At 44.3% G+C, this 18,537-nt stretch overlaps 1 protein-coding gene across 2 annotated transcripts in view; it reads left to right on the forward strand.

Moving 5' to 3' along the window:
• CCNC (cyclin C) overlaps positions 1-18,537 on the forward strand; it is a 68,682-nt gene that overhangs the window by 27,759 nt on the left and 22,386 nt on the right. For both annotated transcript variants that reach the window (XM_029595366.1, XM_029595367.1), the window contains exons 6-8: positions 2,683-2,738; positions 4,167-4,202; positions 6,375-6,466. In XM_029595366.1, coding sequence (XP_029451226.1) covers positions 2,683-2,738; positions 4,167-4,202; positions 6,375-6,466 — 184 coding nt within the window. The remainder of the gene's footprint in view (positions 1-2,682; positions 2,739-4,166; positions 4,203-6,374; positions 6,467-18,537) is intronic.

Raw genomic sequence — 18,537 nt, forward strand, 5'->3', positions numbered from 1 at the left:
CATGGTAGTTTGTGCTTGGGGGGGTGAAGTCAGAACAGTGTTAGCCCATTGAAGAAAAAGTTGGTAGCAGAAAGTGCATTGCAAAGTTCTCTTGAAAAAAGGAAGAGAAATAAAAATAGCAGATTCCACTTATTGGTCCTGAGGTGCAATAATCTTAGGAGTTCTGAATATTCACTGTGTTCTTTGCTGCAGTAACAAATTGTCCAAGGGTGGTAATGTACATGAGCAGCTCAGACATGAGGACCCTTAAGATCTGGGCTCAAATTATTTAATGATCTTAAGATAACTATGCTGATCCAATGAAAGTATCACGAGCTGTAGACCCCCAGTCTCCACAGTACACAATGCAAATTCACTGCCAAGAATAATTAGTCTTAAACTTGTTCTATTTGTGTTAATGATTTTTTGATAGCAAAAGTATGGAAGATTAAATAACTTAGAATGCAAGACTTGCATTCTATCAGAATGGGATGGACAGTAAGCAGCATGGGGGAATGTTTAAGAGTCTTCTCCCCTCCCCATCCCCCCCACATACTCACAAATCTGAGACCAAAGGCTTCCCTTCCAGTTGCTTTCTTCTCCCTGTCATTTGCTTCCTACTAACTAATGTCGGTATATAAAAATAATAAATAAATAAATAAGTCTTCCTTTTGTGTCCTCCTCCCTTTTTTTGATGTCCTCAACCACCATCTCCAAGAAAACCAGAGGTCAATATTAAGTGCCATTTGTCCGACTATGTGCAGACTTGGCTGGACAAATGGTAGGATTTGAAAGTCCTTTCGTTTTGATTTGGCTGTGAATTAGCCTAATAACTTTTTTTTTTTTTTTTTTATCTGGCTAACACAGGGGTTGGATGGGGCATTCCCAGGAAGAGTCAGTTATCCGGCTGCATTAGCCAGATAAACACCGATTTTCAGCATTAGCTGGATAACTTTAGGACAGCCATCTGGCTAACTCTTAGCCAGGGATAGTTAGCAGTACATCCATGCCACTGATTCGACGCTCTCCATAATTTGACTGCTAGCTCGAATGCTTTGAATCTGGTCTCAAATAAATCCACTCAATTATATCACCTCACTTATTCATCTTCATTACATTTTCTGGTTGAAGATGAATAAGTGAGGCGATATAATTGAGTTGATGTATTTGGATTGTGGATCCCTCCATAAGAGAAATTTGTGTGGTAGTTGGTTGAATCTGGTCTCAGCATATTTTTCTCTTACAGACAGTAAAACAGTTTCTCTGACTTTTTCTACCTCTGCTTTGATTTTTCTTTTTTTCATTCTTCCTTTTCTTTCCTGTTTCTGTTCTTTGGATGTTTCAGCTGTGTGCATTTCATTCCTTTTGGTTTCTGCCTTCACTTTCTCTTTATAATACTTCAGACGCTTTCCTGTCCTCCTCTCCTTTTTCTCACTAGGTTCTTGCCTTCTCCTGCCTGTAGGATCTTCCTTATCTTATTTAGACACTAAGGGGTTCATGATGTCGGCAGATAAGAGCCCGTCATGGATTAAAAGCTGCTTGCAGACTGCATCATTTAAACCTTTAGTTGTCAAAAGTGCTAGCATTCATTTCTTCTTCGAGATGTGGAATCTGGACCAAGTGTAGATCTGTCCTTCTGTATAGATTCAACATAAAACCAAATTCAAAGCAGCATTTCAAGCCAGCCAGCCAAGCTGAAATGCTTGATGGCGCCTGCTTACAAGTAAAACTATACACCTACGGGGGACCGTTCGAGCACTGAAGACCAGACATTCACTATTTACAATTTGAGGGGATAAATTCATCTTGTCAAGATTTCCTAAATCTTTGTGATGTTTGTTTCCTGTCATTTAATAGACACCTCTTATGCTGCTTTTTGTTTTTTCCTTCAGTAGGTATTTGGTTGTGTACCAGCTCAGGATTTCAAAAACAAATCTGCATTCTGAAAAGAGAAGTTCCCCCCCCCCCCCCCAAATTCCCTTAGCAGGTGCTCTGTGTCCCATATCGGTGACAGTATTTCCATGTTTCATAAACGATGAAAAGTCAATGGCCATTAGCTGTGTGACAGTCCCCTTTGGTGCCAGGGATGTGAAGGGGGGAGAGCACAGGAGCTGGAGCATCCCTTTACCTGCTCAGCTTTGCAGGCACTTCCACACTCCTAATTCTTTTCTTCGTGGAGTACTAAGAGTAATTGTGCAATATGTTAGAGCTCTTTACAAGGACCTTGGGATACAATTTGCAATATAAATACATTCAGGTTACAATGTAAAGTTTTGTTGCTGAGCATGTGGCTCAGGAGCTCTAGTGCCTCTTTGGAGCATTAAACATTTTAAAAACCTTACAGAATGAGTTTGCTGCCTTCTGGTTGGGCTCGTTGCTGGCACAGTGCCTGCTGGTGGGAGGGGAGGGTAGTTACCACTTCCTAGCATGGTTGCACTGCTGAAGGGTATAGGTTTTTCTGGAGACTTCTCCAGCCTGTGGCCAGTGAGAGACACCCTGAGCAAATTTGTCTTAAGTGAAGGAGAAAAAAAAAGAGAGAAGCAAACCGCAAAACTTAAGATGGCTCTTCGGATTTAACACATGTCTTAATTTTTTGAATATTACTTGTTCAGGTGAACCAAGGTTCTCATGGATTTAAATAATGAAGAGAAACATTGCTTACACTTTTTTTTTTTTTTTTTTTTTTTTTTTTTTACCCTGCAGTAAAAACTAGGTTTTCGTATGCCTTTCCGAAAGAGTTCCCCTATAGGATGAACCATGTAAGTATCCCTTTAATGTATAAAGCAGTGTGCCATGTATAAAGCAGTGACTAGTAACTTTCTGCATTCAATTGAGGGCAAGCAGCAGCAAGATGTGGCAGCTCCATTATCTTACCAGATACTCTGCTTGAAAACCGATCCATGCCTTCATTTATATGGCTGCTTCCCGATGTTCATTTGAACGGGGAGCAGGGGGTGTTTCTGCTTAGTGATAACTGACCAGGTCTGTGTCTCAGCAGCCTCATAGCACTTTGAGTGCAGAGCAGTTTTTCTTTTTGACAAAGCTGAAATGCTCCCCAAGGAGTGTGCAGCAGAGCCAGCCAGAACTGCATATCCTTTAGAGGTAAAAAGGAATGTTTTTTGTGTTTTTTTCTCATTGAAAAATGCTCATTTGTGAGAATAACAGTACTGGCTCCTACTGAGCCTGCTGAAATACAAAAGAGCTTTGTCTTCCCTGCTACCTTCTCAAGGATCCAAAGATGTATGCTGGTCCTCACTGCATGACTGTCTAGTGTCACACACTCATCATCTGATCTCTGCACTTGGAGGCAGTCAAGGCATAAAAATTCTGCAACAATTGCTCTTCAGTATCTGTATTTGTAAGGCCTAAATTCTCACCTGTTATCAATACATGAGATGACTGAAACCAAAACCATCTAGATCTTTCGTGAAAATACCAAAATGTGCTGTTTTCCTTGGCATTTTCTTACATCATGCTTGTTTATGGAGGTGGGCAGCATGAAAAAGAGGGCACCAGCTAAGAACGTGCGTATCTAGTTTTGAATTTCCTGAGCACACTGAATGTCCGGGGCTCATCAAGGGAGCTTGCGGCTCCCTGCAGCACCCAGTGGTGAGGCAAAGAGCAGTCAGACACCACCACGGTGGTGCCTGAAATGGTTTCCAAAACATGCGGAAGAAATAATAGTAATAAATAGTAATAGTAATAAAGAGGACCGTTGTGACACTGTTGCCTTACTAGCAGCCTTATTGCTTTTACCAAGTGTGCTGCTTTTCTCATGTGGGACCTGCGGCTGGGGTTGGCGCATAGGCAAGAAAATTGCAGTTTTGTATCCCGATCCTAGCCCCACTTGTCCATATATTTTTGCCCTCGGGAAGGGGTTTGTTGATCACGATCGAAAAATTTTAGAAAGGATCCACAGAAGTAAGTCCCAGGTCTGAGTGTGGATGATGCTGTCATAGTGACAGACCCACATATCCTCCTGTTCTCTTTGCAGTGTTGAACCTGGATTGGTAAAACCCCCAGCTGGGGGCAAGTAATTAGATTATGAGCGATGTCCAGGAGGATTCAGAATCCTAATTTCCTTTTACATATAGGCATGGTGCAGGAGAAAGATTCTCCTTATTCAGTTAACTTTCCTTTGGCATTTGCACTAACCATGGGGTTTTTCCTTTTCTCCACTCTTCCAGATACTAGAATGTGAATTCTATCTCTTAGAACTAATGGTAAGCAAACTCTTTTATAATAAAAACTTTGAATTAATACTACTTTTTTTCCCTAAATCATCGTTTCACGCTTTTCCAGCTCAAGTGTTCAAAGCATGTTAGAACAGTCAAATGTGTGTGTGCTTTCAGTGGGTTTGTATAAAATAGTGTGTTAGGACAAAGAGAGAGCATTGTAGGAATAAAACCCAACCAGGAAGCAGTGGAACAAGGAGACAGGGAGTTTGAAGAGTGTCTGGCTAGTACTGGTGGTTTAAAGGGGAACACAGTTGGTAAATGGAAAAAAGACATCTTGACAATTTTTCAGTGTTTTTCTGCAGGCACACAACTATTACCTGCATGAAACAGCTTTGCGAAAATTGCCCGTCAGTGCGGGTAAAAGTGTTTGTTGTGTGTGTACACCCACAGGTGAGAGGGGGGGCAGGTTTAGATCACTTTGAAATCACCGTGCACGCTTCCCAGCAGGTGCTTTGCAAGTCCACAGGTATTTTATCATGGCACGTGATGGGGTGCTTGCTGGCTCCGCAGGGCGTTTCCCCTTCCCTTTTGAAAATTAGCTTTTGCATCCATAAGCTGCCTGTTTTTATTATGTATGTTACCTTGTAAATTGCTTAGGTATCTGAAAGTGATTAATAAATACACAAATCCTGAAAATTCTCCTTCACTCCCCCCCCCCCCCCCCACCTCATCTTGTGCACCCATGAGGTGGCAGCAAAGTTACATAACAGATGTGGGCTCATTGGAACCAGGCCCATCATTTAGTTGGTATATTTTTACCACTATACCGTAGAGGAAAGCAAAACACACAGACATGAAACAATAAGTTCCCTCTTCTGCTTGGGATGTGGTCAGTTAGGGAGCATAGTTGGGTTTTTAAAAAGGTTTGGTCTCATTTCTGGAGGATATAGGGCCGGATTTAAAATACTGGCACGTGTCCCTAAAGCAAGCAGTAGCAGGCTTCTCTTTCACCTGGATTTTTGATGCCTCACAATCTGGCACCCTAGGCAGTTTCTTGTGTTGCCTGTGGCTATATCTGGGCCTAGGAGAACCATCCCATTTCCAATTAGCCAGGCAGGCACAGGGATCGCCACCGCCATCTGGGAATGAGCAACAGGGGAGGAGATGATCTAGCTCCGTTCAAATGACTCAAATTGGCCAACGTCGGAGGCAGGATACTGGGCTCAATGCATCTGGCATTGCACTTACATTCTTAAGCCTCATTACTTCTATATGCACAGAAGCTTGGTTGGTAAATCAGATTGGACCACATATTTAAGGGATTTCTTAAAACTGCTTTTATCATCTATGGTGCCAGCATTAAGGAGATGTAAATTGAAACAGGATTGGCCCACTAGAACTCTTAAGAGTAAAGAAATGTTAGCCATTACCCTGGGGCACATCAAGATGCTAACACCTTTAGATTTATATTGGAGCAGTGAGGGAGGGGGGAAAAGCTGGAAAAACACTAGTCTAACATTGTAACTAAACTGGAATTTGCTGTGCACCTAAACCTCTGGGCTGTGAGTGTATTTAAAAAATGGTGCCTACCCTGAACATTAACATGCAAGTTAACATTCAAAAATGTATTTGAATGGGGATTTCGGTGGGGAGAGTTTGGAATTTGTGGGCTTCCAGTATAGTCAGAACTGATGTCTCATAGTACAACAGCCCCAGTAACTACCAGTTACAGACACTTGTGGCATTTGCCCATTCTTTACCCCTCTTCTCAGCAGCAATCCTTGATCGAAGGCCACAGATCACAGCTCCTTCCCTGAATCTGGTCGATATGAAGTGTCACTGGGCTGGTGACCTAGGTTCTCTCTCCCAGAATACTGCCTCCAGAGTTCCAACAAAACACAACACCTGTACAGAATCTGCTTCATGCACGTGCAGTTGCAGCATTCATACAGTGCATGGAGGTGGCTTGCCAGACGTTCCTTGCTGGAAAGGTGGCATGTGGTGTTGCGGCCATTCTATCACTTACAGTGGTAGGGCCAAACCGTATGGGAATGGGTGTAGTGGTTGCAGAGCAGTGTACTGGAAACATAGATGAGCTCATTCTACCGACTCTGTGCTCCCTTTTTAAGCATGATTGTGATAGTGTGGGTAAGTGACCTTATATCTTCTAGTTTAAATTGCTTCCTCACATTGTCTGTCTTTTCCAACCTGTTTCAGGATTGCTGTTTGATAGTGTATCATCCTTATAGACCCCTTCTCCAGTACGTGCAGGACATGGGGCAGGAAGATATGCTGCTTCCCCTTGCATGGTAAGAAGGAATACCCTTAGTGAGGAGCCTCCTGCCTGTTGGGAAAATTGGGAGGATGCATAAAATCCATCTGTTGTAATACTGCAAATGGCCTGGTAACCTCACTGCCGGTGGTGTTGGTAATCCAGGTTGCAGCATTGCTGCAGAGAGTAATTGGACACTTTGGGGCCGATGTAATACAGTGCGCTCAGCTGAGCGCACTGTTAACCTGCAGTTGGATGCGGGTAGAATAGATGCTAATCACTCTCTTAATGCAATAAGGGGATAAGTGTATATTCAATGCGCGTCCAATGTGGAGTGAATCTAATAGCGCTCATCACATGTGAATGAGGCTATTAGGCATTCACTCCTGATGCAAAAAAAAAAAATGTGCGTCTTGGAAGCATACTTAACTGTCATTTATTAACACCTGCCTACTTTTCTGTACTGCCTCCTACTTAATATCATTGTGATAAGTAGGATGAAAAATTCAAGAAACAAAGTTTAAAAAAAAAAAAAAAAAAAAGCATGTTCAGGAAATGGACGCTCGACTGACAAGCGTTCACTTCCTGAACCCTCTGCATTGGTTTTCCTTACTGGTGGACGGCCGAGTCACGAAAACCGATCGGGTTCTCATTAGCAAGGAGGCGCTAGGTTTGTGCAAGCGACCCTAGTGCCTCCTTGCTAACGCAAACCCCTAATTTAAATATTGCGTGGCACCCCCCTTGGAGGCGCGTTAAGAAAGTGGGTGCTGACTGTTCGGCACCCGCTTTCTATGCAAATTTATTGCATCGGCCCCTTTGTGGGTGACTGGTTTAGCTTGTATGTTGCTGAGCAGTTGCTGGGGGTGGGGGCACAGAGGAGTGTGTTTAGCCATTTCCTTTTTTCCACTTCCACCCCCCGTCTCATTAGCAGCACATACAATCCCAAGTATCTACCCACCCTTGACTGTGATTTTTAACCTTGCCAGTAAAAACCTCTATCAAGCCTCTTGATTCTTGCTAACTCTGGTATATTACCCAAAAGGTCTCGGTTTTGATGAGAGTCTGAGCTCTAGGCCTTAGTAACTTACCCACTATATACTAAATTTCATCAGAATGGGGTGGTGCTTTCTACCGATCCTAAGTTCCTGTCTAAAGCAGCACATAGAAGGCGGGGGGAACCCCAAGTGATATGATGCAGATTCAAAACACCAAAGAATCATCACGAAGCAATTACTTAATTCAGGGTCACTTACAGTAAGCATAAAGGTGAAGCTTTTACCAAACAAGCATTCTAATTTTTAGTATTTTCTAATTGCATTAAAAAAATTTACCAGCAAGGTCTCATTTTACAGAGAAAAAAAAAATTTCAATATCACAAAAAAGACATCTGAGCCTGTGCGCTCTGCGCACTCCTCTTCCATTCCACAAGTTCCAAGCAAGTGATTTAAATCACTGGAAATCTAACATTATTTTCTGTAGCCCCCCCCACCCCCCCCCCCCACACACACACGCATTTATGTGGAGCCTGCTCCAGTTCAGAAACACCAAACAAAATCCAGGCCATGTCTCGCTTGCCGATCTGCATCAAGAGTGACAGGAACATAATATACAGCATCCCGGCATTATATGTACATTCTCCTGTTCTCAGTTCAGTGGCAGCATTAATCGTGGAAGGAGCCACAAATCTATGAGAGAAAACAAATCTGTGTGTTTCAGAAGGCAGGAAATTTCATGTTCCCTTTATGTACCTGGATCAGTCCAGACTCCTGGGTTTATTCATCCCTGCCAGCAGATGGAGACAGAGAAAAGCCTCGCTGACACTGCTTGAAAACCCTGGTGCCACCTGCAGTAGCTCAGTATTTCTCTGTCTCCGCAGATGGCGGGTGCATAAACCTGCAGTTCCTTTTTCTTTACCCTTGCTTTAGATCCTTTTAAAGGAACCTGTCTTGTTTGGTTGAGGGGGACCATTTAAGGTCCGATTTGGTACTGTAGGGTGTACATCTGTTGGTCCAGGTCCCTCCCCTCACGAGGCCGGCCGTGCGGCTTACAGCCCTTCTACTTTTCTTACAGGGAGGTTCCCTCAATGTTAAAAACAAGCTGATTTGCGCTGGACAGCTCCTTTCAGCTTAGGAGGGAATCTCACTGTTTGTTTTCTGTTTTTTCAATTGTTTAAAATTAAAAAAAAAAAAAGTTTTTTCTCAGATGGAAGTTGGCTGAAGGGTAAGGCTCCGGGCAATTCCCTCCTGCCCCCCGCCCCCCCTCCCGCAGGTCGTGACGATTTTATTTTGTTTTTATTTTTAGTTTCTGCTGCTTTTTTATTTTCCATTGGCATGGTTCGCAGCTCGGCATGCAGAGTATGTGGAGCCGTTCCAGTGCGGCTCAACCGGTCTGGTCTGTGTTCAGGCTGCGTTTCGGGAGGGGAAAGGCCCTCCCTTCTCCCGGGGGGCTCAAATGCCGTGGCCTGTGCAAGTGCATGGCTGCCGCTCTTGGGCCATATTTACAGCCTCCCGAGGTCCCCGGTGCTGCCGGCTCCCCTGACGTGGGAGTGGCGGCCATTTTGGCACCGGATTCGCTCGCGCCACCATATTCAGAGGAGGAAGGGGATCTCCCACCGCAGTGGGTCTCCGGTTCATCCCGGTACCCCCCCCCCCCCCCCCGATGCACAGGGGTTATCCGGGGGGGGGGGGGGCGGGCAGATCAGCCAGGTCCTGGGGGAGACCCGGTCCCCGGGTTCCCCTCCCTTTTTTCCTGACTTAATTCTCCTGATGCACCAAGCTTATCTGGTGCAGCAGGAGGGTTTAGGGGGTCCAATTTTGCCTCTTGCTCCCCAGGGCCCCGGGTCTGCGGCCTGTGGGTTCAGATCCAGGGTCGAAAGGGCTTAGATCCGGGGGGGGGGGGCACCAGGAGTTTTACAGAGTACGATCCCTCCGGCAGGGGCAGCGCTGGGTTCCGGAGGGCCCGATCTGTTTTCTCCGGACCAAGGTCAGCCATCGGTGGTAGAAACGGATGATCCCAAAATTCTGCGGTTATTTCGGAGGGAGGAGTTGACATTTTTGCTTCTGCAAGTCCTTGAGGAGCTGGGTTTAAAGCCTCCGCAGGAAGCCCCAGAAGTGGATGGGGCGGATCCCGTTCTGGACAGTCTTCGGGCTCCTCCTTCCGCGTTTCCGTATCATAGGTCAGTGCGGCAGTTGATTGAGCATGAGTGGGATTCCCCGGACTCCGATTTGAGGATAGGTAGGGCTATTGCCAAACTCTATCCGTTGCCAGAGTAGACCTTGGAGCTGTTTGCGCTGCCACGGGTAGATGCCGCAGTTTCCGCGGTTACAAAAAAAGACTATGATTCCGGTGGAGGGGTCCGCGGCCCTCAAGGATATGTAGGATCGGAAATTAGAGCTTCACCTTAAAAGGGTTTTTGAGAGTGCTACCTTGGGGCTCCGAGCTGCTGTGTGCTCCGGTTTTATGCAGAGGGCATGTCTAAGGTGGGTGCAGGATTTTCAGGTTGCACCTCCTGGTCCCGACATGTCAGAGGTAGATTGCGTGGAGGCGTTGATCGCGTATGTAGCAGATGCGCTGTATGACTTGGTGCGTTCGCTGTCCCGGGTTATGAGTTTGGCAGTAGCGGCCAGACGTTTACTTTGGCTCCATCACTGGTCAGTGGATGTTTCTTCCAAGGCCCGGTTAGGTTTTTGCCTTTCAAGGGTCGTCTCTTGTTTGGGGAGCAACTGGAACAGCTCATCAAGCAGCTCAGTGAGACAAAGGTTCACAAGCTGCCAGAGGACAGGCCAAGGAATCGCCAGGCTTTTCAGTCCAGGTCCCACTTCCGGGACACCAGACTCTCGCCCTTCCAGAGCTCCGGTAGTGATGCAGTCTCAAAGGACATTTCAGCAGCCACGGGGGAACAAATTGGGGTGGGCGATGACCTATCCGAGCTCCCTCGGGGGGGGGGGGGCAGTGGCGACAAAGCCCCCCCCCAATGAAGCGAGGCCGGTCCACTCCGCCGTTCCCTATATATGGGGCCGGCTGTCAGATTTTTACGGGGAGTAGGCCAAAATCACGCAGGTTCAATGAGTCCCCTCCGTGATACGAGATGGCACAACCCGTTCAAGACCTTTTCTTAGTCTCCCCTTGCGGGTTCTCAGCAAAGCGTCAAGCGGTTTGGGAAACTTTGTGCAGGTTGCGCGGTTTGGAGGCAGTGGTCCCAGTACTGTCTCGAACAGGGCAAGGGTCATTATTCCATCTATTTCGTGGTCCCGAAAAAGGAGGGAATGTTTCGATCCATTTTGGATGTCAAATCAGTCAACAGGTCTTTACTGATTCCACGGTTATGAATGGAAACGCTACGGTCGGTCATTGCGGCAGTCCGCTCTCGGGAGTTTTTGGCCTCCCTGGATCTGACTGAAGCATACTTGCATATCCCAATCCGTCCGCTTGTCTCCTTGGGTGCCTCAGTAGAGTGCCTATAGTCTGGTAGCCATGGGCGGCATGGACTTAAAATATTCAATTAATGGTTGCACACCAAGAGACTTGGTGGTGAAGGCTTTCGTCGTCTTGCTCTGTAGCTGGGACCCTTTCCTGCTCTCAACTAGGGAGGACTGAACTCAGGTAAAAGTTTTTTTTTACTTTATATTAAAAAAACAAAACAAAAAAAAAAAACAGGAGAGGAGTTCCTATTGGGTTGCTTTCTCGCTTACGTCTCTGGGAGTTTCTTAGGGTGGAGATCAGGCACGGTGGGTTGAGCAGCCTTTTGGCTAGGCTCTGCTCTTAGGGTTCTCCGTTTTGTTTTTTTTGGCATGTGGAGACCGCGAGGGTGATTTTGCACTTTTTTTTTTTTTTTTTGGTTGGGGGGGGGGTTACTGTGCGCCATCAGCACACACCTACATATCCCATTGTATGTCCATTGCCGACTGTGTGTCCAATATTGGCATCCTTGCTTCTGGACGCTCACCTTGTGTCCCTATTTTAGGGATTTCTTTGAGCGTGTGTATTTGGACGTCCAGTTTGAGTCTGGTTTGGGCAAGCGTACTATATGCATGTACTTGGACGCACATTTTTTGTGTCCATTTTGGATGTGGCATTTACATGCGGGTACTTGACAGCTCTTTATTTGTGTGTCTAGCTGGGCGCATGCCTATACCTGCCTGAGTGCTTTACAGCTATAGCACCCGTGGCAAAGTCTAAGCGCTCATCGATTTGTGCTGCATGCCACATCAGGACGATACAGCTGGGGCTTTCTTTAAGCCTGTGTCTGTGCTGCCTGGATTTTTGCCAACAATGGTCCATCTCCTCAGTCTGAGGAGAGTGGACCAAGGTTGACAACGCAGGTGTCCACTCCTTCAGTTGATCTACGAGCCAACGACTCAGGGGAAACTTGCTCTCTAGATGTCAGGTTCGGGCAAATGGGGCCTGGAATGGACCCATCCTTTTTCCTGGATGGAATTCTTCCAGGGATTACAAACACTTCTACAGGGGTGATCTTCTGAGTTGACTATACCTACTAGTTTAGGTCTGTGCACTCAGTTCTCCAGTGCCTGCCACCACGGACAAGTGTTGTGGAGCAGTACAGCCTGGCAAGGCTCTAATGCAAGTGGATCAAGATGACACCAGTGATGGTGACTCTCCTGTAGAAGAAGGGGAGATTCCCCCAGATTTTGAGCCACATAGAGCTCTTCTCTGTTTCTTTCATAGAGATGAGTTGCTGAGCTTGATCTCTCAGACTTTGAAGATCCTCGGAGTGGCAGGGATTGACTCCTTTGAGGTACAGAAGGACAATGTCATTTTGGTTACCCTATGCAAAGCTTCATGTTTCTTTCCTTTCCTGGATGAGATTCAAGAGTTGATTGATCTGGAATGGGATGTGCCAGAGATGTCCTTTTAAAGGAGGGCGTGCTTTGGCAGATTTATACCCCTTGGATCCAGACGCCAGAAAGCAGTTGCATTTCCCTAAGGTAGATGTCTTGGTGTGTTCTGTAACATATATTTTGAGCCTGAATAAAGAGTGAGAGCTCAATGTTGTTGAACCAGAATTTAAGACGATATAAGATATGTGATATCACAGTCTATACATTTTTTAATACTTGTTACACTCTCAGACCGCAAATGATTGAAAAGTCCGGACGGCCTCTGTTTGAAAATTAACAAGGTACGTTGTCAGGCTTGCTGATGCGGCAAAAGAGAAAAGAAGAATTCCTAATTTTGAATTTCCAAAATGTTGTTCTCAAGTTTTGAGTGGCTTTTTTTGAATAATAATTATTTATGATTTCCTTTTCTTGACGTCTTATTGTAGGGTGGAAATCAATTTTGGCACTTTTCTTGTTATCTGTAATGAAATGAACCACTCTCCTAAAGTGGCAGTGGCGATGAACTTGCAAATTCTTTTCTTGTGCCCCGATAGCTTGGGCTACCTTGCATCTTTCTCAAGAGTCTGGCACTGCCGTTTCCGATAATGGACCCATGGTTGAACCGGGGGCGGCCTTCTTACCTGATGTGGGCTATGACCTGGTTCACACAGCTGCCAGAGGAGCTGCTTCCGTTATTGCGGCCAAGCAACGGCTGTGGCTACGCCACTGGTCGGCAGATACTATTTCAAAGTCCAATCTTACTAAGCTGCCCTTCAAGGGTTCGCTTTTATTTGGCAGTGAATGGGAAAAAATGGCAAGTAAATGGGGGGGGGGGGGGGGGGGACGACACAAGTCCCTTGCTTATAAGAGGACAAGAAGCCAGTTTCCCGGACTTTTCAGGTGAGTGTCCGCTCTCAAGACTCCTGGTGTTTTCGGCCTTATAGGGGAGGTTAAGAACATAAGAAATTGCCATACTGGGTCAGACCAAGGGTCCATCAAGCCCAGCATCCTGTTTCTAACAGTGGCCAAGCCAAGTCACAAGTACCTGGCAAGTACCCAAACATTTAGATTTCAAGCTACTAGTCCTTATTGATAGCAGTTTATGGATTTTTCCTCTAGGAACTTATCCAGACCTTTTCTAAACTAACTGCCATAACTACAGCTTCTGGCAATGAGTTCCAGAGCTTAACTATGTGCAGAGTGAAAGAATTTTCTTGGATTTGTTTTAAATGAGCTACTTGCTAACTTCATGGAGTATCACCTAGTCCTTTGATTATCTGAAAGAATAAATAACAAATTTACATTAACCTGTTCAAGTTCTCTCATTATTTTCTAGACCCCATCATATCCCTTCTCAGTTGTCTCTTCTCCAAATTGAACAGCCCAAACATCTTTAGCCTTTCCTCATAGAGAAACCATTCCATGCCCCTTATCATTTTGGTTGCCTTTCTCTGTACCTTCTCCAGTGCAACTGTATTTTTTTTTTTTTTTTGAGATGAGGCAACCAGAATTTCACATAGTATTCAAGATGCAATCTTACCATGGATACAGAGGCATTATGATATCCTCCATTTTTATTTGCCATTCCCTTCCTAATAATTCCTAAAATTATTTGCTTTCTTGACTGCTTCAACACACTGAGCTGATGATTTCAGTGAATTATCCATTATGACACTTAATTCTCTTTCCTGAGCAGTAACTCCTAAGATAGAACCTAACATTGTGTAACTTCAGCAAGGGTTATTTTTCCCTATATGCATCACCTTGTAACCGTGCAGATTAAACTTCATCTGCCATTTGGAAGTCCTATCTTCCAGTCTCGCAAGGCCCTTCTGCAATTTATCACAGTCTGATATTTAAGTACTCTGCATAACTTTGTGTCATCCGCAAATTTGATCACCTCACTTTCCAGAACATTTATAAATATATTAAAAAGCACAGGTCCAAGAACAGATCCCTGAGGCACGCCACTGTTTACCTTTTTCCATTGTGAAAATAGACCATTTAATCCTACTGTTTCCTGTCTTTTACCCAGTTTGCAATCCACAAAAGGATATTGCCTCCTATCCCATGACTTTTTAGTTTTCTTAGAAGCCTCTCATGAGAGTCTTTGTCAAACGCCTTCTGAAAATCCAAATACACCCATCTACCGGTTCACCTTTGTCCACATGTTTATTCACCCCTTCAAAAAAATGTAGGAAACTTGTGAGGCAAGACTTCCCTTGGGTAAATCCATGCTGGCTGTGTCCCATTAAACCATATCTATCAAATTTTGTGATTTTAATCTTTCCATGATTTTTCCCAGTACTGAAGTAAGGCTCACTAGTCTATAGTTTCCTAGATCATCCCGGTGCCCTTTTTAAATATCGTGGTTACATTGGCCACCTTCCAGTCTTCAGGTACAACGGATGATTTTAATGATAGGTTACAAATCAATTGTAATAGGTCTAAAATTTCATTTTTTAGTTCTTTCAAAACCCTGGGGTGTATACCATCCAGTCCAGGTGATTTGCTACTCTTCAGCTTGTCAGTCTGGCCTACCACATCTTCCAGGTCTGCCATGATTTCATTCAGTTCATTTGAATCGTGACACTTGAAAACCATCTCCGGAATGGATATCTCCCCAATATCCTAATCAGTAAACACTGAAACAAAGAATGTGTCTTTCCACGATGGCTTTATCTTCCCTAAGTGCCCCTTTAATCCCTTGATTATCTAACTGTCCAACATTAGAGTTATTTTCAATAAGATGTCATCCCATGTTCCACTTTCTGACTCCCCCATCCACTAACCCCTAAGCTTGGACCCTATGTGCAAATTTTTGCAGACATTACTATGTTTCTGAACGGACAGATGGGTGATTGAACCAGCCCCACAATGCTTTTTTGCTTTTCTTCCATTTCATGAGTTGAATAACACTAAAAAATACATGCAGAAGGGTATTTTTTTTTAATAGTGGAACTTAAAATCTTATGCAGTATAGAAAACTCCTGAATTGAGAACACTAATGTGACTAGATATTGGCCAATGTTAAGGTTCCCTTAGAATTAATGTAGAGAAAAAATTGGAGGGTCCAAAATTGTGTCCTCAACTCAGAGATGTCATTAGTTCACTGTTCTGCACAGATGAACTATTTTCTCAATGTGAAAAAGGATCTTCCTACTCACCCTAAGCTTGTTCTAGTTTACTTGTAGAAAAAGAAGGAAACCAGGGTGAAAGCATTGCAGTTTTTCTTTTTATAGTTCTTAGCAGCCACTAGTAGGCTAAATCAATATTCTTTTATTTCTCTCTGGGACAACATTGTAAGCTGTGCTAGTACAACTAAACCCATGTGATTATCATATTTTGTAGATTTTCTCAGGTTAATTCATTTAAACTTTATCCAACTCCCTCACAGGCTTTCTGCTTCGGGTATGTTTAAATGTTTTGAGTTTTTGTTTCTATGGCCAAATTCTTTTCAAATTCTCTTAGTCTGTCTTATCAGTGGCTTCATTTAACTTGCAAATGCTTGTTTTATCCTATCTTCTTCTGATGGATCCTTCTTCCAATTTTTGAATGAAAATCTTTTGGCTAAAATAGCCTCTTACCTCACTTTTTAGCTATGCTGGCAATCGTTTGACTGTCCTTCCACCTTTCTTAATGTGTGGAATACATCTGGATTGGGCTTCTAAGATGGTATATTTTTTTTTTTTATCAGTACTCACTCCTGTTGTACACATGTTTGTAACTGCACCTTTCAGGGGTTTTTTTTACTATTTTTTTTTCTTTTCATAAGGGAAACTTTTTGATAAAATTAGTTTTGTGCTAGAGCTGTGGATTTACTGTCCACATTGCAGTCATTAACTCAAATTTGATCATATTATGATCACTGTTGCCAAGCGGCCCCATCACTGTTACCTCTCACCTAATTCTGTGCTCCTCTGAGATTTAGATTTAAATTTTCTCCCTCTCTCATCTGTTCCTGAATTAATTGCTCCATAAATCTATCATTTATTTCATCCAGGAACTTTATCTCTCTAACAAGTCCTGATGTTATACTTACCCTTTTAATACTGGGGTAATTGAAATCTCCCATTATTACTGCACTACCAATTTGGTTAGGTCCCTAACTTCTCTTAGCATTTCACTGTCTGTCTCACCATCTTGGCCAGGTGGACGGTAGTATGCTCCTATCACTATACTCTTCCCCAACACATAAGAGATTTCTACCTATAAAGATTCGATTATGCATTTAGTCTCTTGCAGAATCTTTATCCTGTTGGACTCTATGCCATCCTGAACATTAAGCATTACCCCACCACCAAGTTGCTCCTCTCTATCATGGTGATATAATTGGTACCTCAGTATAGCACTATCCCATTGGTTTCCTCTTTCCACCATGTCTCTAAGATGTCAGTTACGACTGTCATTCACTGCTATACACTCTAATTCTCCCATCTTACTTTTAGACTTCTGGCATTAGCATACAAACATTTCAAAGTGTATTTTGTTTGTATTTTCATTCTGCTTTTCAGTTGACAGGGATAAATTGGAATCTTTTAGCTCAGGTGAATTATAGGCACTTGGACTACTTTTGGACTACTTTTGGACTACTTTTGTTATTATTGGAGCCTCTGTTGGGATGCCCTAACTCTAATTCTTCATTAGTATTCTTCGAAGATACCTTCCTCCGAACCATGCACTGCTGAGCGTCTGTCAGCTTTCCCCTTTGTTCTAGTTTAAAAGCTGCTCTATTTCCTTTCTAAAGATTAGCGCCAGCAGTCTGGTTCCACCCTGGTTAAGGTGGAGCCCATCCCTTCAGAAGAGACTCCCCCCTTCTCCAAAAGGTTCCCCAGTTCCTAACAAAACTGAATCCCTCTTCCTTGCGCCATCATCTCATCCATGCATTGAGACTCCTGAGCTCTGCCTGCCTCTGGGGACCTACACGTGGAACAGGGAACATTTTAGAGAACTCTACCCTGGAGGTTCTGGATTTCAGCTTTCTACCTAAGAGCCTACATTTTGGCTTCCAGAACATCCCTCCCACATTTTCCTATGTTATTAGTGCCCACATGTACTACAACAGCCAGTTCCTCCCTAGAACTGTCTAAAATCTTATCTAGGTGACGTGTGAGGTCCACCACCTTCGCACCAGGTAGGCATGTTACTTTGCAATCCTCACGCCCACCTGCCACCCAGTTATCTATATCCTAATAATCGAATCACCAAATATGACGGCCGACCTAACCCTTCCCTCCTGGGCAGTAGCCCTGGGAGGCACATCCTCTGTGCAAGAGGAGAATGCATAATTGGGAGAGCAGGTCCTTGCTACAGGATCATTTGTTGCTGCACCAGGAGACCTTCCTCTAAGGCAGCACCAGGGCTGCCAGACTGGAGTTGGGACTTGGCTACTATGTCCCTGAAGGTCTCATCTATATACCTCTCTGTCTGCCTCAGCTCCTCCAGGTCTGCCACTCTAGCCTCCAGAGATCAGACTCAATCTCTGAGAGAGAGAGGAGCTCTTTGCACCGGGTGCACGCATACAATCCCTTGCCAGCGGGTAAAAAATCACGGTGGATGGTGATGGCGGCAGTGCACAAGGGGGAGTTTCTGGCATCATTGGATTTGACAGAAGCCTATCTCCACGTTCCTATAAGAGCCAGCCATCAGAGATTCCTAAGGTTCATGGTGCTAGGGGAGCAATTCCAATTTCGGGCCGTTCCCTTTGGGTTGGCGACAGAGCCACAGACGTTCATGAAGGTGATGGTGGTGGTGGCTCATCTTTGAGTCCCCGCTTGCCCAGAGTTATTTGAGATTTGTTAATTTGCACATCTTGGCTTGGATACAGGTCCATACTGAGAGACTGCAGGTGGCACTGTTATGTAGCAATGCCAGAAAAGTTTTATTCTCTGCCTCCATCTGCTGGTAGGGTTGCAAAACCTGCTTGTCTGAACTGATCTGTGGTATTGCAGGAACAAAAATTAGCAGGTAAGATCATACTTTCCTTTTTGTTTTACTGTGCTTGGTTTCTGGCTTGGAACAATTGTTTATAAACAAGCAGGTTAGAAATTTAGGGGGTACTTTTGTAACAACCCACAGAAGAGTGTCAACAGTTACCTGTATGAGTTACACCAGTTTTCAAAGTGCACTTGTGTGTATATGTTCCCTGTGAAAATTCTTGCCAAAACTACTCCCATACAATTACACCTGTTAATTTGTGAGCAGGAAAGGGTTTTTTAAGGAAGTTTTACATACATACTTTTGAAAATCCCAAACTCTGCACACAAGTCCA

The sequence above is a fragment of the Rhinatrema bivittatum genome, chromosome 3 (assembly GCF_901001135.1).
Source record: "Rhinatrema bivittatum chromosome 3, aRhiBiv1.1, whole genome shotgun sequence".
NCBI lineage: Eukaryota > Metazoa > Chordata > Amphibia > Gymnophiona > Rhinatrematidae > Rhinatrema > Rhinatrema bivittatum.